This window comes from Musa acuminata, chromosome BXJ2-5 (genome assembly GCF_036884655.1).
Source record: "Musa acuminata AAA Group cultivar baxijiao chromosome BXJ2-5, Cavendish_Baxijiao_AAA, whole genome shotgun sequence".
Taxonomy (NCBI): domain Eukaryota; kingdom Viridiplantae; phylum Streptophyta; class Magnoliopsida; order Zingiberales; family Musaceae; genus Musa; species Musa acuminata.
In genome coordinates, this window is record NC_088342.1 from 5,382,167 (window position 1) to 5,404,092 (window position 21,926).

Below are 21,926 nucleotides of genomic sequence, written 5' to 3' on the forward strand. Positions count from 1 at the left end.
TGAGTTCTAAGCTAATAAAGCAATTACAGAATAATCTAAACTTACATTTAAGGAAGAGGATTGCCGGACAATACAACAGATGGCAAAAGGAAGAGAAGAGAGAGTTGCATTTGGCATTCTAACTTGCAAAGCAATTTGATTGGTTGATGATGGCCATTGTGGAGTAAAGATTCATTCATTTCATCACCCACTTAATGCCTTGGAGAATTCCTCAGTGGGCACACGAATATATTCTTTATCAAGGAGCATTACATGTATATTCCAAATCGGTGTCGTCGTCCCAACATTGGAATCGATTGGAGGTAACCTTTACCTGTTTTATTTGTCACCACCTAAGTAAAATAATCCAATTCATGGCCGACCTAAAATTAATGGAATCGAGTTCCCAATCAATAAAGCAATAGGTTAAAATCGAACACTTGCAATCTTTTTGGAACATGAATCGGGTCCCATATCAACAAAGCAGTGCCTATTTTTAAGATCCAACTTTGATTTCTATTTCACTTTTAGAAACAAATGTAATGTCCTTTTGTTTTCATGCTTCATATGATTAATAGATTGGAAAAATCAATTAAGAATAATTCTTTTATGTAGTTTTATCTCTAGAAAATAAAAACTAATTTTGTTAGTGTGAGTATTTGGGACTCGTGAAAAAAAAAATCAAATTTACTATCACATTGATAGAAAATATTTATCTCCTAATCGTCACATCAGAATTCATCGAATATAAATTATTCAAAGAATATTTTTTATACTTTATCAAATATTATTCTGATGGCTACAACAACATAAAGTCAACTATAAAAGTTGAATTAGATTATGATTATTTAGACTCTCAATTTATTATATTTAAAATCTGAATTAAGAGTCAAAAGGATATGAATATGACTCGATATCGATTTTAATGCAAGTTAGCTCCACAGATTCTCCATATTATATCAACTTTATATATTTATAAATTATTTTCTTCTCTTTCTATTAAGATACAAAGATTGAAAATACTTACAAGCATATACATATAAATTCCCTCCAATTGGTTAATTACTTTTAATTTTTCAGTACTTTTTAATAACCTCAAATTCTCTCTCTCTCTCTCTCTGTCTCATATCAAGAATTAAGTATGCTAATAGAGTGCTCAACTATTGTTTATTTGACTATTGGACTAGCAAGCAACATTATATCTAAATCACAATGAATTAGAGAATCCCCATTTAATTAGCACCAGGTTCCCTTATTACTATTATTACTGTTAATCTAAACCCTCCTCAATTAACTACATAATCCTTCCGTTAGTGCTCCAGTGCCGCGGAGGATGTCATCCTCACCTGCCTCACACGTGCGTTCTCGTCCGTTGAACCTATATATGTCGCACATTTGCTCATCCACGCCATCATAGCTCTCGCCTGCGAGCTCGTTCGTCTCCTCCTCTTCCTCGATCGCTCTCGGTTCTCGACGAAGATGACGAAGGTGCACCCCAACGCGGCGGCGGCGGCGGTCGCGGAGCTGCGTAGGGCTGAGTTCCCCTGCGCCGGCGGGGCGAGGGCCACGGAGGCGGAGGTGCTCACCGTGTGGCGGAAGTCGCTCCTCTTCAACGGGAATGGGTTCACGGTGTACGACTCCAAGGGGAACTTGGTGTTTCGAGTCGATAACTACTCCGCGGGGAGTAGAGGTGAGGTCGTTCTCATGGACGCCGCCGGGAGGCCGCTGCTCACGATCCGGAGGAAGGTACGGAAAAGGGGCTGATCTCTGGATCTGGAAGTGTGTGTTGTTGGGTTTTCGATGATAGGGTTCTTGAATTCGTTCCTAATTGATTTCTGGCCCATTTTTGTGGATCTGCAACTTTTGTTTCTGTTGCTTGTTTTCGAAAAGTGTAAATTGAAATAAAGAATTGCCTCTTCAAAACACTTAAAAAAGATTTTTCTTAAAAATGAAAAGCAAAGAATATTACTCCTTTTTTTTTTTGTCTAATATTGTAGTTTGTGGGAATATATACATTTATTTTTTTAATAAGAAAATTTGTCTGAAAATATTTAAAGCTAAAAATCTGAAATAGCAGTATGTGTTTGTTAGTATGCCGAACATTTTGGCTCATGACACTTCATTTGTACATGCAGAAGCTTAGCCTCGGTGACCACTGGCTAATTTACAACGGCGAGGAGGCCGTCAATCCCCGGTTTGCCGTCAAGAAGCACGCAGGCCTCCTGCACTCCAAGGCACTGGCACGGGTGACCCCCTGCGGCTCCGGCGCCAAGTCGTGCCTTGCCTATGATATCGAGGGCTCCTACTCGCACCGCTGCTGCGCCGTCTACGACGACAGGCGGCAGCAGTTGGCGGAGATCAAGAGGAAGGAGTCTGTCCACGGCATCACCCTTGGCCACGACGTGTTCCGCCTGATCGTGCAGCCAGGTCTCGACGCATCCTTTGCCATGGCCATGGTGATACTCCTGGAGCAGATGTTTGGGTCTCGAGGATCCCTGCTCAAAGGTTAGATTGCTCTATGGCTATTGGGCTTGCGTTTAGAAGGTTGGTGGGCTCTCTTGGGCATCCATCTCATGTGAAGCAATACATGTAGTCAATAACATGAGATGAGATGGAAGAAGAGCAAAAAAAAAAACGACGGCAGAGAGGGAAATCATCCTTTTTGATGTTTCCTTTACTTCTGTACGAAGAGAACATAGGGATAGGATTGCAGCTATTGGGATATGCTAATCTTAAAGACAAGGCCACTTGATGCATATAAAATCATATTACAGCGTTGAGTTGGTAAAGCTGCTTTAGGCCAGCCATCTTCAAACAATCTTAAAAGACCAGATGACCTCATGGGCTCAGAACACCATCTTCACCCCCTTCCAATTCGATGCCATCACCATTTCCCCTTCTTATATGAAGAAGAAAAGGGTCCAATTGTAGAATTGAAAGAAGCTGGATTAAATAATGGATTTTTTAATAAAAATTATTTTAATAGCTGTAAGTCAAATATTCCATAAAATCCTTTCTAATGTTTCACATAAAAGATGTGAATTGGTAAAATCTTTTAAGAAGTGACTAAATCGTCTCAAGAACAATTTATTATATCTTCCAGTGACACAGTGTTGAATAGCTGATCATTTGAACCTCGTGATTAGTATAGTCAATTAACGTGGGCATTAGGTGCAACAAACATCATGTTATATTCATCTGAAAGGCTGCATGTTCAAGTCATTCAATTTAATAATACATTTCAATTTCAGGATCCAAACATACAATAGTACTAAGAAAACATTCAAGTCATTCAATTTCATAATTCATAAAATCTGTGCAGTTTAAATTCATATATCACTCGATGAATCGTAAAATCTAAAATCAACTCACCCAAACAATAACCACCTCATAAATTCATAAGTGTGATATTCTATACAATCACAAAAAATCAATGTTTAACACGTGTTCATATCATTACACAAATTTACTTAACATTCCAAAATCCTAAAAATCAGAGGTTCTTTAAACTTTTACAAAACTCATAAGTTAATATTTACCATCAACATTCTATCAAACACCAAGGGTACTTGTACAACAAAAATATGTTATTCACTAAATGTTTGCCCAAAGTCTTCTAGTTTTCTACTATCGTAGCTCAATTTAAACATTCTAACAAACTACAAGTTATCCTAAAAATTTTATATACAACGGGGTGAGCACATAGAGCTTAGTAAGCGACTAACATATCAATGGCGAAAAAGGATAGTTTCAAAGCAAATAATATACCAAATACAAGGCAGGAATACAAGAGTTCATAGATAGCCGCTCAACGAATGTAGAATTACAATGTCATTTCATTTGAAGCATGTTTTGTTCATAACAAGGGAGTAAAGATTAGTTGAAGTAAATCATTGACGTAATGAAACATTTTAAAACATATCAATGGCAGGTGAAATGCTTCAGAATATATCAATGGCATATGAAGTATTTCGAAGTATATCAATGACATATGAAATGTTATGGAGCATATCAATGGCATATGAAGCATTTCAGAGCATATCAAGAATGTATGAAATGTTTCAGAGAATATCAATAACAAATGAAACATTTCGAAATATATTAATGATGGATGAAATGCTTCGAAATATATCAATGACATATGAAGTATTTCGGAGCATATTAAAGAACAAATACAAAATAAAAGCTCAAACGTCGCATTTGACGTTGCACACATTTCATTCTTATCCAAAACACATAGAAGCACATAACCAAAGCTCTAGATATCAAATCAAACAGATAGAGGGTGAAGTGAGATCTCAAATATAATATGGTCCATCCATTTCTGAATGACCACCAAACATAATCTAGAGTATCGCGGGCTCTAAGCACATACCCTTTACCATTTCTAGCAAAGGTCCAAATAATCTCTTTACTATTTTTAGCAAAGGTCCAAATAATCTCATAAAAACCAGAGTATAAAAGGGTATTATGAATAATAAATTGGGATATATCGGAAACACTGGTGGAACAACGGAATGCATGTGCCTACATGCAATAGTGCGATACAAACATATACATAATAGATTCATATATGCAAATAATTGAAGGATAAAAGTATACATGATTTTAAAGCAATATTATAAAGCTCAACTGAAGTAAGGATTATAGCTTAAATCAATTTTTCAAGAGATAAAATAAGAATAGACGAAGTCGACCAAAGCTCGATTTTGATAGAATTTGAGAGGCACATTTCATGAAATGTTTGGATAATCAATTATACTCCAATTTATACAAAATAAGGGTCATTCGAAAGATTTATCAATTTAAATTTAGATAAATAAAGTTTTGTATGAATTGGAGATTCCAACATTAAGTTATCAATAGTTTAGCAACCAAAGGTTAGAGGATATTATCTCCATTTTATAGAATTTATATAGTTAATTTGAACAGATGATTCAATATTTATTTATACTCCAAATCATTCAAATCAGATATTAATAGAAAGATTTGTGAGTCTATTTTTTGAGAAATTAATTTTTGTATAAATCAGAGTTCCTAACAGAGAGTTATGAGCAAGAGAGTACTGAAAGGTCAAAACTAATAGTCTCTATTTTATAGATTTCATAGGGTCAGTTAAAATAATAGTTTTAGTATGTAAATAGACTCCAAATTTATCAATATTAGTATCAAAAGAACGATCTATGAGTATATTTTCGGATGAATCTAGTTTCTCCTAAATCCAAGGTCCGTGGAGAAAGTTATAGATAGAATAATACAAAAAGGTTAAATTATCGAAAAATTCTAGATTCACAGTTTTGTTCCCAAATGAAAGAAATACCATGTATAAAGCCAAAGTCTTCCAAATTTTTAAGATTAAGATGAAATCAGAGATCAAGAATTCTGTAAGAAGAGGTTAGAACACTTGCTTTAGAAAAGTTTGATTCTCAAATGTGGAAAATTGATGCAAAACCTCAAGCAAAGCAAAGCTTCTTCTCTTTCTTCTGCTTCAATTCCTCTTCCTTTCTTTCTCAAACCCACATTGACTGTAGCTCTTAAGTTTTCCTCCTTTAATTTCTTCTCTAATGCATTAAATTTAGCTAATATAAGTATTGCAAGATGACAAGCATACATGAAAAGGGCTTAGGTGTCATCCTTAGAACAAACATAGGTGGCACCATTAGGTTAGACACATGTCCACCATTTTTTTTTCAAACTTAATATGAATATTTCACAAATCATATCATATTTCTAATATTTATATTTAGATCCCTATATTACAAATAGGCCTTTATAAAATTTTAAAAAAAGAGGGATGTTACACTGACTGTCGACAATCCCAAGCTTAATCGTCTCCACTATCACTTATAAAATAAACCTTAGGTATGCTCTTAAACATAATTTCATTATAATCTCTAACTGACTAGTCCGACTAATCTGAACCTCTAAAACTAACTTGATCATCAGATGAGCATTTGTTGGGAATGCCCTCAACTTAGTTTTTGTAGGCTCAACACATCTTGAATCATGACCTAGATTGAGACTGACTTCACCTGAATCTCAATTACCGCTAGAAGGAGGGTGATTCAAATGTCTCAGGAAAGCTTCATAAGATCATCTAGGCTAAACCCCGAACTACTAGATAGGTCGAATGGATAAGGAGGGTCCGAGCCTAACCGTGCTGAACAGTCCACTACCAAATGCACCAATCTCAATTGTCTCATAACTTGTTCAATCTATACTTTTAATTGGACATGCTCTCCCCACCTTCCAACTACCCAACCATTTACTCTTTCGTTGATTATTTCAAGACTCAATAATCAATCCACCACTAGCTTAACCTATAGCACCACCACCTCAAATTATAACCATACCCGTTGATGCCTTTCACAGCTTAACTTAGTAGGTTTAATTTATGAGGAGAAAATTATAGTTTGAAGCTCTTTACCTTTTACATCTAATTAGCATAACAAGAGGCACACCCGATTCTACTCACTCTTTGTCTTCCCCACTCTTAATTCCACCAACAGCTCCAACTCCTAGCCTAATGGTAGAGTCATGTCCCCATATGGTTAATCTATCTCAAAAAAATAATTTTCAAATATCACCCCCATAGCTTGCTTAGTAATCTCTCTCAAGAAGTGATAGGATATAAAGAACTAAAATTTTGTATATGAATAAATATAAGCAAGTTGTAACATATAGCAAAATTAAATAGAAATCACAATCAAATATAACACCAAGATTTATGTGGAAAACCCCTCCAACATGAAGGGTAAAAACCATGGGGCAAACCAGACATAATCCATTATAAAAATAATGAATATACAAATCTTAGTCTTTTGCACAAAACCCAAGCAACAATCTCAAAAGAATAACTAAGATATGAGGATTACATCACTGTACACAATATCCAAATTATCCCCAAGTAATCATAATAAGAATCTATTATAGATCTGATCTAACCTGAGATGAGAACACTGCTTAAATGATTGAGAATAGTCTGTCTACGTTGTCCTTGTATTCTTCGCTTTGATTCTCTTATTTTTTTACCCTTTTCTCCTCTTTTTTGAATCAAGTTGCTACTATAATTTTCTGCCTTACTACTACAGTTTTTTCTCCTATTTTTGTAGCCACCACACCGCCCTCCTTAGAGCTAGGATTATGTTTAATGAGGGGTGGGTTATGGGCTGTTAAAGCCCACTATGGGCTAAACTTATGGGCTGTCAACCCAATAAGAAGTAGAGGAACTAAAGGAGATAATTGCTCAATATATCGATCTTTATCGCAATATGCAAGTTTAGCTCTTTGAGGTTGACCAGGATATCAAAATGGAGATAAGGCTAAAAAACAACCTGAAGTCGACCCCTACTTAAGGTCTTCCTTTGTTAAGAGCATTATGGAGGAACCGATCCCATTGGGATTTATAATGCTATCCTTAGAGCTTTATGAAAGGAGCTTTAACTCCACCAAGTATATAGTTGCTTTTACTTCACAAATGATATTGTTCAGGATAATAGATTCTATTATACTTTTTTAAAAACTCTTAGGGGAGTAGCAAGAGAATGGTTCTCTAAGTTTCCTTATGAATTAATTTTATCATTTTGACAACTTATTAAGGAGTTTGATTTCAACTTCATTAGAAATAAGTTATCGAAAAAGCTCATAACCTCCCTCTTAGCCATAAGTACATGGACAAAAAATCTTGGGCCAATTATACTAAATGATTCAATGATGAAATCAAACTAGTGGCGGATCCAAGTTAATTCATCTTAATCAAACTTGTGGCAGATATCGATGGCCTCCAACCCTCAAAATTCTTCTACACAATTATTGCACGACCTCCTATCACATTCCCCGAGTTAATGCAAGAGCTCAATTAACACAGAGATAGTGGAAAGAGATGTTTAAAGCCTAAAATAATTATAAAAAAAGAAAGAAGCATACGATCAAATAATCTAGGGTAACCCCATAATGACATACCAAGAGAGGACTAGGCTCCCCCTCATAGAGAATTTACTCCATTGAATACTTCTCCTATTAAGGTGTTTATGCAAATAAGAGAGAAGGATTTGCTCCACACACCATACTCTCTCCAAGCTCCTCCTACCAAATAGAGTCACACTAAAATTTATCGTTTCCACTAAGATCTTACGACTTGAAGTAGCAAATATAAGAACTCATCTAGAAAAAAAAACATCTTAATTGTTATCTCCAAAGGGTTTCTGAGACGTTTCCGAGATCACGAGGACCTATTGAACGATATGTGGACATAATTATCAGAGGACTAGCATCAAGAGGTAATAATTTATCCTCTCATAAGAATTATACTTGGGAGCTCTGTTTCAAGAGGCTCCATCCGATGGGAGATCCTTCCATTACATTCAAAGAGGAGGTTGAGCATCTGGATCTAGACCATGATGATGCCCTAATCATCTCACTTGGGATTGCCAACACATTGGTGAAAAGGATCATATTAGATATGCATAACTTTGTCAATGTCATATACTATGTTGTATTTTAGAAGATTGATTTAAATGCAAAGGATTTACGATCCATCTTTTTCAACTAACTTTATGGGAGATTTAATCACTCTCATAGGGATTATGGACTTATATGTCACCTTCGTATCATGTAATTACGTAAAAATAGTCAAGACTAAGTTTTTTGTGATGAGCATCTTGTTTGCCTATAACACAATTATTGATCGATCGATTTATCGATCGAGTTTTAAAATTAATTAAAAATACTATTAAACTAATTCACCCCCTCTCCATATCTCTTATTGTTATTAAAATTCTAATAATTGGTATTAGAGCAATGTTCTCTCATTTGGATTAATACCTAAAAGAGAATAAATAATATTTTTAAGCAATCAAGAGGAACACTTTATCACACATCTTCTTATGTTTAATGAGATGAATTATATTTATTAAAAAATATGAATAGAGATTTTTTTGCTTTCTATGAATTTTGATTTATGGAATGTTATCAAGTTTGGTTTTAAAAAATCTTTTAAATTGATAGATGAATAAAATGATTTAATTTTTTTTAAATGCTAAAGCTATAAATACTTTATTTTGTGCTTTAGATAAAAATGAGTTCAATCAAGTTTCTACTTGTGACACTAGACATTATATATGACAAACACTTAAGGTTACTCACAAAGGCACAAGTAGAATAAAAGTATTCAAAATCAAACTTTTGATTTATATTTATGAATTATTTAAAATAAAGCTAAGCGAATCTATTAGTAATATGTATACATGTTTTATGGATATTATCAATAGATTAAAAGCTCTTGATAAGAATTATATTAATTTTGAATTGATGAGTAAAATCTTAATATCTCTTCCTAAAAGTTGGGATCTAAAGGTATCAGTAATCAAAGAAGCTAAAAACATGAACAATCATCCTCCTGAAGAACTTATAGGACCTTTAATAATTTATAAAATGATATATAAATCACATGATAAAAAAGAGAAAAACCTTAAAAAAAATGATATTGCTCTCAAATCCAAAAAAATATTACTCGAGCCGATGATGAAAACATAACACTTCTTACAAAAAGATTCAAAAAGTTCACAAGGAAAAATAAGATAAATTTATTAAGAATAGAAGGTAAGAATAAAAGTAAGCTCAAGGAAGATGCAGTCATATGTTATAAGTATAAAAAACTAGGACACTTCAAAAATATATCCACAATTGACAAATTATGCCTTAATAGTTTTCAGGTGTTTGACTCTTCCAAAACCTCTTTATATTATGATAAAGTACCTAAAGTATTTTATGACTTATATGCTGAACTTCAAATACTAGTAAAAAATATAGTATGCTAGAAAGGGATCATATCTCCATATTTGTGAAAGATTGGATGACATCTTAAAAGAGCATATAACATATTGAAAGCTTTATAAATATATATGTGGTTGATTTGCCAATATCTCAATTAAGATTATTTTGGGTCAATTTAAATTGATATTAAGTCAAGACAAATTTCACTTATCAAGAAAGTCATTGGACTTGAAGTCATGCTGAATTAGGCCCGTTAGAAGGATAAACTGAAAGCCTAAACTAGGTCTGGTCAATGGCACAATCATGTCATGAATAGTCATTGTGCACCCACAACATCTTTGCTCAACGAATCGTTTGTCGCTTTTGCATACTTGTACAGATGCTTGACATCATATTTTGCCTTAGTTTTTTTTTTTATGTTTTTGCTTGAAAAATATAAGCAATGATAGTTTGTAGCATTGTAGTACAATCACTTATAGCGTCGGGCAAAACAACCTCAAAATGACTTTGTATTCACGTAGCACGACATATTTTCTGTAAACCGTCGTCGCACGTGAAACGTCAGCCATCTTAGCACCATGGAACCCCCTGGGTGGCACCAAGGGAGATGAGCATTAGGGTAGTGTTGGGCGTTGATCGATTAATATAAGTTTGCACATTAACTTGATAGAAACTTACCATCATGCCTAAGACCCAGTGAGCAATCGTTTGTGGACTTGCGATTATTCATTTTGCCTTATGAAGTATTTGCTTTCTCCTTCCTCTCTTTTCTCTCTTGCCCTCAAAGTGCTTGCTGAATTGCTTAAAGCTTACCTCTTCGTAAGACATTGGGACTTATTCGTCGCTCACTTTTGAACTAATTAACTTTTCCTTTTTACAAGTCCTACATACTAGTTACAAATGCTCTACAAGTTAATCACGTGAGAAATAACACGTGTGACATGCTGTACTTTTTTTAAAATTATTATCATTATTTATTACTATTATTATTATTATTATTATTATTTTCTCACTTTATATTGGATGATATTATATTACGATATCTTTAGATCTGTGCAATAAAAATTAGATCATGATGAAATCATAATAATGAGAGTAATTCGCCTATAAACACGAACCCTAAAGATTTCTGGTCATAAGTTACTCAAGAGGGACATCGAGATAGTCAGATAGACCAATGTACTATATACTCATTCATATGATTAAAACAGTTGGTCTCATAGTTTCTTGTGTAAGGACACTAGGGATATAATGTAGGTGCTCATTTGAGAATGAGTTTACTGAATGATTCACTCATGAAATGTTGAATGGTTAATGATACCTTATTATCATATAGTAGTTTCGTGATCTCAGTTGTGTATATGATTCATAGACTTGAGATACTAAGGATACTCTATATAAATTCTTCACTCTTTAATATCGGACTTATATGTTTGAAAGTTTCAAATCTAGCAAAGTCGGTCATCGGGAGTGGTAGCTAATTTTACGAGGGCAATTGAGCATCAATAGAGGATTAATGTCTTGTATATTCTCACTCAAGCAAATCTTTAGTCAAAGTAATTCGAATTAAGAGAGAATAAGTTTTCCGAGAGAATCCAATTAAAGCGAGACTCGAGTAGATTCCATATGGGTCTGAGGGACTATAGTTACACGGTAACTAAGGGTAGATAGATCCAATGGATTAGATCTTTTTTTGTCATTTGGGGATTATGACATAGCGATATAGTATATCCATAGTCGATGAGTTAAGTAAATTATCATGGGATGATAATTCACTGAATCAAAAGGAGTTCTGACAGGTGTAACTTATGGCCAGCTCAGTATTGGGCCTAAAGGGTCACACGACCTATTTTCTACAGATCGCAGATGGTAGATGACATGACGAATAGATTATTGAATATGTGATGTCCAATATGCCTTTATTTTATTGGATCCATTAAGTGAGACCTAATAAGAGCTTAGAGTGGATAATCAGATAGAGATCCAATTTCTATTAAGCTAGGGATAATTGGATGGAGATCCAATATCCAATATGCTAAGGTAATTAGATATAGATCAAATATCTAATAAGGTAAGATCCATTAGGATTAGCAACAAGAGCTCTCTATAAAAATGAATGTGAAACTGAAAGGGTTATAAGGCTGGACCCCTTAGCCTCCACCCCCCTAACTTCTCCTTTACCACCTCCTCAGTCGACTACCCCCTCTCTAGTGTGAGAGGATAGTAAGAAGAACTGTCCTTGTTGCGTTCATGGTAGTGCTCTCTCTGCCCATCATGTCTATTGTCTTTGCTCCCCGCTCTTATTATAAGGTCTCATCGCTTTCGTGTAATACTTTCCCCACCCATCACACTCATTACCTTTGCCCCTTCCTTACCCGTCACACTTATCATTTGTACATTCTACTTATCATCGCAAAGCTCTGTTCGTCGTGCCTATTACCTCCACCCGTCCTCTACTTCATAGGGTGAAAGTGATGGACACAATGAGTGGGGAAAGGCGCATAGAGGTAGAAGTGACAAGTGCCACAAGCATAGAATGAATGGAGGCTACAAAAGTGAGGAAAGAATACGTCATAAAAAATGGTGCGTCGTCGCTTCATGCACCGTATGGATCATCACTAGAGAGGAGGACATCTGACATCCATCATCCATGAACTTAGATTTATATTTTCAGGGATATACGATCTCCCGTAGGTGAAAACATCTCACGAATCTTACGTAATTTTTCGGTTTGTTGAGTTTTTGCTCCCAATTGTCACACGACGTTCCTATATCGTTCTTTTGGGAACTTGTTTTTGTTTTCTATTTTTTGTTGCACATATAATGCTCCTTAAGATTTCCTAATACTACAAGACCTGAGCGAGGTTCCAAATTGGCTAACCCTTTACGGATGAATATCGCAAGGGTGTGTTATGACTTAGGTAGTCTCATCTAAGTTCGAGAAGTTGGCGCAAAGGTGCATCATAATTTAGACAACTCCAGCTAAGTTTGTGACTTTGCTATAATAGTACCTCACTACTTAGATAATTTCAACTAAGTCCGTGATAGTCAGGCCCAAGTGGTAGTATCGCTTTAGTTAGTCGATAAGTATTGTTTATGCTTTGTCAACCTTTTCGATGGTGGTACTACCTATGGTAGTGATAGTACTGCCTAGATTGATGATAGTATCATTAAAGTCTAGATTTGTAGCATAGTTACAATGCTAGTACTGCCCAATGCTAGCGATATTATCGCCCATACATTAAAATTTCAAAGATTTAAAATTTTGACTTTATTCTTAAAGTCTTTTAGGCTTGTAAATACCACATTTTGGTTGATGGAGCATCTATTCATGAGCTAATAAAATATTGTAAGTTCTTATTTTAAACATTGTTTGAGTCTCCTTCCCCTATTGAATTTAATTTTAATTCTAAATTATAAAAGGTAAGAGATCTTATATAAAAAGAGAGTATGAAAGTTATCTCCTAAGCAAAAAAAATGATAAAGTTATAATAATGATAGTTAACCTTTGTCTGTTAGAAAAAAAATTGATAGTAAAAACCGATAACCGTAAGGGAAGATGAATCATAGGTTAGAAAGATAAAACCATTGTAAATTAGTTTCTCTTTTTACTTATCTTTATTTGTAAGTTATAAGTTAGTTTTATTCTCTTTACTTGAAATTGTAACTCGATTATTTAAGTTTTTGAAATGTGTTGATTTATCGATTGACTTTTAAAATCGATTAAAAATACTATTACACTAATTCATTAAGATTATAAAAGAATACCCTCAATAAGATTATAAAAGAATACCCTCAATTTAGTTTTTGTTGGCTAGATGCATTGTAAACCATGACCTAGATTAAGACTAACTCGATCTAAATCTTGGTTAAATCTGAATTGTCTTTCTAGTTAGGACAATCAAAATATATAATAATACTATTTTAACCGGATTAGATAGAAAAACTTAACCTTAACAAACGACACAAAATAAAAACAAAATAAAAGAAACATATAGACAAACAATCAATTAGGAATACCTAATCAGCACATGTTTGAATTCAATAGGCAAAAGACAAAAATAAAAAGGATCAAATCACGTATTAGATAAAATCAGTTCACTAATCAATTCATGCTAGTCATGCCCAATGTTCAACTAGGCGAACTCAATCAAGCCCATGCCAGTTAGGCTCTCTCGCACAATCATGCCATAGCCCAAGCCCAAGTGTGGCCCAAGCACATGCCCCACTTTTTCAAAAATTATATATATATATATATATATATATATATATATATATATATAAAAGATATTTTTTATACTTGTGACATTGATTCAGCAATAGTTTGTTCTTGTGACATTATAACATTGGTTTCCCATGACAAAATAAAATTCAAAGCATCCGTTAAAACCAAACCCATTTGCACATGATGCATGTATATAGGATAAATAAATATTTGAAATGCTCGACACAATTACACTCAAACTCAAAATATCTTTTTTTTACATATGATGTATCCCTATAATATAGAAACATTTAAATCACTTGAGGTATCTTAAAGTTTTCTCCTTGTAAGTAGGACAAAAAATTTGAATCATCCGATACAACCAATTAGGCGTAAAGCTTCTCTCTTATGATTCATGCATTTGTCTAAGATAATAAAGAAATAAAAGCACCACTTAATTGTTTTCTTATACAAGTTATGAGGTCCCAAAATGGATATTATATTTCATAGTAAATGAATTCATACCCAAAACACAAAATGAATGACAAATGATATGATAATTATTTTCAACTAATTAAAATTTAACATATGAAATTCAGTCAATACATACATGTCACATAATCTTTTAGAAATGACACTGGACATGCTACATCATCATTATACTAAAAAAGGTATATATATATATATATATATATATATATATATATATATATATATTGAGTAACAAAACTAAATTCTTTATGTGCCCTGAATGTTCAAAATGATTAAAGATATAAAAAGATTCTATCGAATGCATAATTGACATTAATTTTTTTATAAGGTACACACAATAAATCTTTCTTAAATCATGACCACATCAATCGAAGAAGAATTTCTTTTATGTTTTTAGACATGATAACTCAAAAGACAAATAAGGTCAGATCAATCTCATCAACTCCGATTGATAACCAAATTGATGATATCAAAAATAAAAATAAAAATCGTATGATTTCAAAATAAGTTGCCATATGATCCAAAAAAAAAAATTCTGAGAGATTTAGTTTCTAAAAATATTTTAAAAGAGTTTCTTTTTCCAATTTATACGGAAAACCGTAGTAACACAAAATATATCTGAGCCCGAATTAATAGTAACTGAGGTACGTCGGTCCCATTTATTACCTCTTTCCTTGACGGTGATGAACAGCTCACCCAACCCCCAACAGAACCACCAACCCAAGGACGCACTTTGAATGCTTTTCTCCGGTTCTCTTTGCGTACCCAATTTTCTACCAGCCTTCTGGTTGGAGGATCCCAACAGGTAGCTTATTGATTCCTCACAGGCACTGTAACATTCTCCACCAATCGAATCTAACCGTTGCTTTGCCTACCAAATATTATTAATAGTTCCTCCGGAACAACATAACTATCTGATGGCTCCACAGTTCCAGTTAAATGCGACACCCCTGTCTCTGAACCGGACCGCCGGTAATGGACTCCAAGGAACATCGCCACCATCGGTGGTGCTCTCGACGCTGCGTAATCATCTCCGTTGCAGTAATCCTTGGCATCGCCCTCCTCCTCCTCATCCTTGGCCTCACCGTCTTTCGCCCCCGCCACACAGTCACCACCATCAATTCGGTGCATCTCGGCGCCCTCCGTGTCGGGCTCGACGTCCCCCATCTTTCCGTCGATCTTAACGTCACCCTAGACCTCGATATAACGGCCACCAACCCTAACCGTGCGAGCTTCCGCTACGACACCGGAAACGCCGAGCTCTTCTACCATGGGGGCCTCGTCGGCGAGGCGGTTATCCCGCCGGGGAGGGTCGGAGCCGAGGGTTCGGTGCGGACCAACGTATCTCTCACGGTGATGGCCGACCGACTCATCTCCGACGCGACCCTGTACAAGGACGTGATCTCGGGGTCGGTTCCCTTCTCCACCAATACGAGACTCCCCGGGACGGTGACGATTCTTGGGGTGTTCAAGCACCACATGGTGGCGTACACCATGTGCAACATCACCGTGAGCGTTCAGAGCCGATCGGTGGAGAACTCCGATTGCAGGTATAAGACAAAATTCTGATACTTTTTGTTCCGGATTGGAGTCACGGACGAGAGCTTCCTTTGAGTAAAATTGTGTAGAATACATGTGCTTCATCTCTGGATTTGCTCATGAAATGAATTGATTATTGTGACTGCTACTGAGCGGAGGATCAAAACGAAAGCTTGATTGAGTTATGCTTTTGGATTAAGTTGCATGGTTGTAGAATTATGATGCTTACTGTTGCAATTCTTATACTCAATTGCAGTTTCTGATGCTCTTCTTACTGTTCTTGTTGCACTTTTGTTTGTTGGAATTGGACAATTGGTTGTTCCCAACATTAAGCTTTCTTTTAGCTGCTTGATTCTTTAGTTTCTCAGTGGAGAGATCTTTATGGGGTTGTGCGCTTGGTTAAGTTAAATATGAGTATATTGAACTTTTGAAATCCCAAGAATGCAAGGGTGGACTATTTAGTGCTTAGGTCTCAAGGTCTTGTCTTGACTACACTTGGTTATGTTGGAAGTCTTGTAGATGTTTGTTTAAGAAGATTCTGAACAATGAATGTGCTGCTCAAGATAAGCTTTAGCCTTAGTTTCCCTTTCTTTGGCTGGAAGTAAGACAATCATGGGCTAGCTTGGATGGGAAAAATTCTACTAGTGTTTTGTTGACATTGTTAAGGTAAGAATCAAGGAAGCATGTATTGCTTGAGGATCCTTTCATCCTAACAAGTACTTTCAAAAGCAATTAGGAAGGTTACCATAATGGTTCCGGACTCGATGAAACCACAATGAGGAGCTCTTCTTTTGTATGCATGGTGAGTGCAGATTCATTTGTGAGGAATGTCATCTTCTAATTGATACTTACTGGCTAGAAAGGATCCATGTAAAGTGGAATATAAAAGGACAAAAATATGCTTTCCGATTCTAGACATCTTGCTATTCATAAATATTGCTGTTCCTCTGCATAGGTATGTATGCATCAATGTAGTTATACAGTTTTAGTAATACAAATTGTTTTACAAATAAGAGATCTGTTTGTTGGTTTAACAGTGCACTAGCAAACCAAATAAATAATGAGAGAAGACATTTCAAAATTGTGAATGAATGATGCCAACTCTGAATGGCTTTCTTATTATGTTTAATCAACTCCTGTTCAGTAATAGTCTCTTTTACCTTTTGTCACTCTTGTATCCTGCTACTTTGTTAAGGAACTCCAATTTTGAAAGGGTTGATGGTTGAGTGACTGCTTGTCATGAGCTGTAGCAGGAGATTCTTGTTGGGGAATCTCTTTAACTGAACATTCACAATTCTGAACATTAGATTTAGAAAGTAATCTATACAGAAAGAAAAAAGAAATATGTTGAAGATGTAAAGGTATACTCTCAAGGTTTTAGTGTTCTCCCATCTGTTTGGTTAAGGTTAGGTAGTTCAATGTTAGAGTGTCATTTACTTAGGTTGTGATTTAGGTTAGATCTACCATCTATAGTATGAAACTGAGTGCATCATGAACCACATCAAACTTGAAGATAACTCTCTTGAGTTCCTTTGCAAGCTGTAGACGAAATGAGAATCTGCTTGAAAGAAAGCTTGTGTTGAATAATGGCAGATAATGTGTGAAAATTCTGAATTGAGGTTGAGAATAATGAACAGTGCAAAGTAGTGAGAGGAGACACACCAAATAACAAGATATCAATGCATTGAATGATGTCTTTCCTCAAGGAAAAAATGTATTGAATAAACTCTTACATTATGAAGAAAAGAATACCAGTAATAATTGTAAAATAGCACTGCTGCAGTTGCTTCAGAATAAGCATCTAAGAGCTGTGCAATAGGCTGTAAAGAGATGTATTATTGTCACCTACAGACATGTTCCAAAAAAATGACTCCTCCATGGATTAATCATCAGATCTGCCAGTGGCAGGAAATTCTAGGAGAGATTTACCCCAAACATATTTCTTTTTCAGTGTTGCTTTATGGAAGAAAGCCGTCCCCCAGGAATTTTCTGGAGTACCTTGGCATTAAGGACTGCATACTGCTTGTCAATTTGGACCATTGCCTTCTCAGCAGCTGTGTCGACATGGTCCTCGTACTTCTCATAGAGAACAGGCGCAGTGTACAGAATTAAAACAACTGCGAAAGAAAGATTATGACCTAAGCATAGAAAATATGGCGCAGTATAAAACAATCTCTTGCAAGTTTTACTGCTACGTGTGTCCAGTAGACATTTACCATTTACTGGTGTGTTTTGCCAATCTTATGAGGAAATCGCCTTGATTTGTTATGTCTCTTTGTTCTGGTGTCATATTGTTTAATTTTTTTCTTCACGAGACATATTCATGATATTTTAGCCTTAACCTACATACTGAAGCATGTTTTGTCCAAAAGATTTGAATGCTATTATTCTGGTGTGCAACCAGCACTATATAGAGGGTAAAAAGGCTGAAAGAAGTATGTTGAGATGATAAATCTCTGGCATTCCAAACATCTTGCATATTAGACGATTAAACAGAAATTAACATTCTATATATAATGATGCAAACAAGATGCAGAAGAAACTGACCAATGTAGAAAAGAGTCAAGAAGCTGAACCAGCCACCAACTACCGAAAGGATCCATAAACCTCCAATTACCTGCATATAAATTTGGCAGTCAAGACACAAACTGCAAAAAGGAAAGCTTGGAGGTATTAAATCATACCTTCAAAAAATTCCTCAAATCATTCCCAGTAGCAACACAACAGAAAATTGCAAAAACTTCATTTATTTTGTTTCTTAGAATAAGAGCCATGCTCAGAAACACGTCCTCGGGCACAAAAAGCTCTGGAAATTTTGGTGGAGACCTGGATATCAAAAAACAAGAACAAGGAAAAACTTCAGCAAGAAAATAAGACTGCCATCACAAATCACAAACAGTAGTTAAAAAAAAAAAAAAAGGCTGGCCATGGCCAAGTAACTCTTGTGCTTATTTTACTGTTAGGGAAAAGGAAGTTTGGGACAACAAACAAACATTCATCAAATTCCAAAGCTTGCCTGAGCAATGTTTTAAATGCCCTTTTCCTTTCCTTTTTATTCTTTAAAGAATTAGATTGTTCATACACAAAAGATCCAAATGTCTCCATTGGCCATGCTCTATAGAACTTCAATGAGCATTGAAAAGACTAATTTTACAGGAGAAATTTACATCAACTCTCAATGTTGAAGTATCATCACTTCTCAGCAGAACACATATTTTTAAGCCATATTATTATATTCATGATCCAACAGAATTCTGCTCCGTTAGCAACTTAATGAATCATTACTTTTTAAGCAATCCATAAGTGCCAAAAGATATTGTAATTTATTATAATATCTTTACTCGTAACAAAATATGGCTCATACCTGTTGACAAACAATGCTGCATTAGACCAAAGGTACGACACTGCCAGTAGAAGTATAAGAGAGTGGCATATAAATGTCAGCAGGTGATAGCCTATCCATTCAAAAAGAAGCCATATAACAGTAACTCCAGCAAGTATGCTGCCTGATTGCTGCTTATTTCTCCATAGTATGATATCAGCAGCTGAAAGCACAATAAACTCATTATTTAAAACTTGCCTATATTTGATCCATATTCAAGAGCACATGCTAGATCCTAAATGGCAAGCATGATATGAACTTTTAAGTATCTTGAGTTAGCAAAACAATAGCCAAGAGTTGTAGACAAAGTTGCTACTGGCTTGACTTAAAAGTTTTCTAAGCATGGAAAATTTGAGTATACACAAAAGCCAGCTTATCCATAAAGAGGATGATTGACTCAGAATAAAGTCACATCTCAACCTTGAAAATGAAGTTCTTAACTCAGCAAGTATTAGGAACAAAGTGTTGGCAGGTACTAGAACTTAGAGGGTCGAGGAAAAATAGCGAAAGGAGGAGCAATTTGGAGTTAATTTCAACACAAGAGAAGAGAACAAATTATACTACAAAAGCAATATAATGTAAGGAATATTAACCTGACATTGATTTCTGTGGAAACAAAATACAAGACCAATAACATATTAAAGATGAACATCCAAAAGTGTTGTTAAAGAATAGAAAGTAAGCAACATCCAATATGATCCATATCATTGCTGATTTATATCTTTAGATTGACTAAATTAGCTTCTCCAACTCCTATCTCACAACCTCTGTCTCCATAACAATAAAACCGCAGTCTGATATTGCCGATTTAACTCCCATTATCAATTACACATTTGATTCGTTTAAGGAGCTATACACCGTCATCTTCACGAACCAGGTGGAAATGACTGAGGAAATCGTATCACAGATTCAAACTAAATACAGCTGCAGGACAGTAACATAAACAATTATCAAGATAAAGATCTAAGTTAACTTGGCAATGACAAGGAGAACATACATTTCCCTCCTCCGAGGACGGCATGCACTGGTTCCTTCCTCCCAAACAAACGTTTCTTCGTCGAAACATTAGCTGAAGGCTTCTCGTTGTCCGAATCTGAAGACGACGATGATCCTTTGTACTCATGGATCTTCTCATGGATCCTATCCGTCATAGATGCTTGCTCACCGATTTCTGACATCATCATTTAGTAGACCTTCCAACAAAACGCCAATCGAATCCATTAAAACAGATTAAACAAAGCATCTTAAATCTTTACGCAGCAAAAGCGGAAAACATTGATCTAGGAAGAAGTAGATGCAGAGACGGATCATACGATACCGAGATCGGAAAAAAAAAAGGCGAATTAGGGCTTGCGATCCTCCGCAGAGGCTTCTCCTTTTCCCTTCTTGGCTTCCACTCTCTTCGCTCGCTCGCTCGTCCTCTTCTCGTTCAAACTGAAACGGAAACCGGAAAACCGAGGAGAGACAAAAGCGGGGGAAATTTATTTGGTCCTGCAGCGGCAATCGGGCGGTGGAGAATCGATCGCGTCAAATCCAACGGCTGTTAGAGATTAATCGTTATGGAGATCGCTGAGTGATGACGCCGTTGCATAGGTTTGGCTTCCACGTGGATGGTCGAAGACGAGGAGTGGCCGAAACCAAAGGGATAATCAAATTACGTATATGCCCTTGATGTCGAAGATGGTTCGACATGATGTGACGGATCGTGGTCATAATTTCGCGGCTCGGGTCGAACGGTCCGGTTCACAAGAAACTAAAAACCTTTTTAGAACATAAATAAACCAAATTAAACCATAATATTAATATGGTTTATAACTCTCTCCAGATGGTAAACATACTCTCTTGCAGAGATTTGATGAGACGATTTTGGTAAATTGAATTATAAGTGATTGTATAATTACATTTCATGGGTCAGATTTGGTATCAAATAGACAAGAAACCAAAATTACAAACGGAAACGATGTTGATCAGTTTAGTTCGGCTTTCAAAACACGGTACATTTTGAGTATATTATATATAATATACATAAAATGCCATCCATACTCGATGAAGATTACGTTGTTCGGTGTTTGTGGTAATGTCTGACATGGTTAGAGACCGTAAGAAGCCGATGAAGACCACGACTCCAATCAGTTAAAGGCGAAATGAAGGGTTCCATGACCACTGATTTCGAGCCTTCGTCTGACATCAACATGCAACCACACAAGCAGCCTCCGTGGAAGCAACGGGCCGGCCCTCAGCAGGACTCAAACACCATGATTTGGTCCGGGAACTGATCAGTATCGCATAGCTTCCAATGCCCCCGTTCTGTTCGACGAAATCCCTCTTATAGAAGTCGCTGTGCTGGGTTGGGAGGCTGCTGTCTCCAAGGAAGATGAGAAAAATGAAGGTCGGTGTCGGATGGCGAGAGATGGATGGGGACGGGTTGCAACGAACCAATCACGATGGTTTTCCTACCCGATTAGGTCTACCTGTCACAACTACGTGCCTTTTGATTGGATAAAATCGAAGCGGGGGCCCAAAGGTCTGCGAGGAACCATATCACCACCTGATGGC

General features: G+C 35.8%; 3 protein-coding genes across 3 annotated transcripts; 2 read left to right on the forward strand and 1 right to left on the reverse strand.

Moving 5' to 3' along the window:
• The first annotated feature begins 1,377 nt into the window (after nt 1-1,377).
• Nucleotides 1,378-2,745, forward strand: LOC103984191 (protein LURP-one-related 8). The gene is made up of 2 exons (XM_009401642.3): nt 1,378-1,725; nt 2,115-2,745. The coding sequence occupies exons 1-2, from the start codon at nt 1,459-1,461 to the stop codon at nt 2,487-2,489; spliced, it is 642 nt and encodes a 213-aa protein (XP_009399917.1). The 5' UTR covers nt 1,378-1,458; the 3' UTR covers nt 2,490-2,745.
• A 12,634-nt stretch (nt 2,746-15,379) lies between these two features.
• On the forward strand, nt 15,380-16,263 carry LOC103984192 (uncharacterized). Its single transcript, XM_009401643.3, has one exon. It carries the CDS (start codon nt 15,425-15,427, stop codon nt 16,016-16,018), a length of 594 nt encoding a protein of 197 aa, XP_009399918.2. The 5' UTR covers nt 15,380-15,424; the 3' UTR covers nt 16,019-16,263.
• A 1,530-nt stretch (nt 16,264-17,793) lies between these two features.
• On the reverse strand, nt 17,794-20,813 carry LOC103984393 (reticulon-like protein B1). The gene is made up of 6 exons (XM_009401871.3): nt 20,689-20,813; nt 20,368-20,563; nt 19,353-19,533; nt 18,673-18,814; nt 18,536-18,605; nt 17,794-18,105 (listed from the first exon to the last, which is right to left on the reverse strand). The coding sequence occupies exons 2-6, from the start codon at nt 20,552-20,554 to the stop codon at nt 17,936-17,938; spliced, it is 750 nt and encodes a 249-aa protein (XP_009400146.3). The 5' UTR covers nt 20,555-20,563; nt 20,689-20,813; the 3' UTR covers nt 17,794-17,935.
• Nucleotides 20,814-21,926: the final 1,113 nt, after the last annotated feature.

Bases quoted from the DNA above. Each gene is read 5' to 3' on its own strand.
- LOC103984191 (XM_009401642.3), top strand. From the start codon at position 1,459: ATGACGAAGGTGCACCCCAACGCGGCGGCGGCGGCGGTCGCGGAGCTG. The intron at 1,726-2,114 runs GTACGGAAAAGG...TTGTACATGCAG, and splicing joins TGCTCACGATCCGGAGGAAG to AAGCTTAGCCTCGGTGACCA.
- LOC103984192 (XM_009401643.3), top strand. From the start codon at position 15,425: ATGGACTCCAAGGAACATCGCCACCATCGGTGGTGCTCTCGACGCTGC.
- LOC103984393 (XM_009401871.3), bottom strand. From the start codon at position 20,554: ATGATGATGTCAGAAATCGGTGAGCAAGCATCTATGACGGATAGGATC. The intron at 18,606-18,672 runs GTATGATTTAAT...ATTTATATGCAG, and splicing joins ATTTGAGGAATTTTTTGAAG to GTAATTGGAGGTTTATGGAT. The intron at 18,106-18,535 runs GTCAGTTTCTTC...TTTCTTTCGCAG, and splicing joins CTTGACTCTTTTCTACATTG to TTGTTTTAATTCTGTACACT.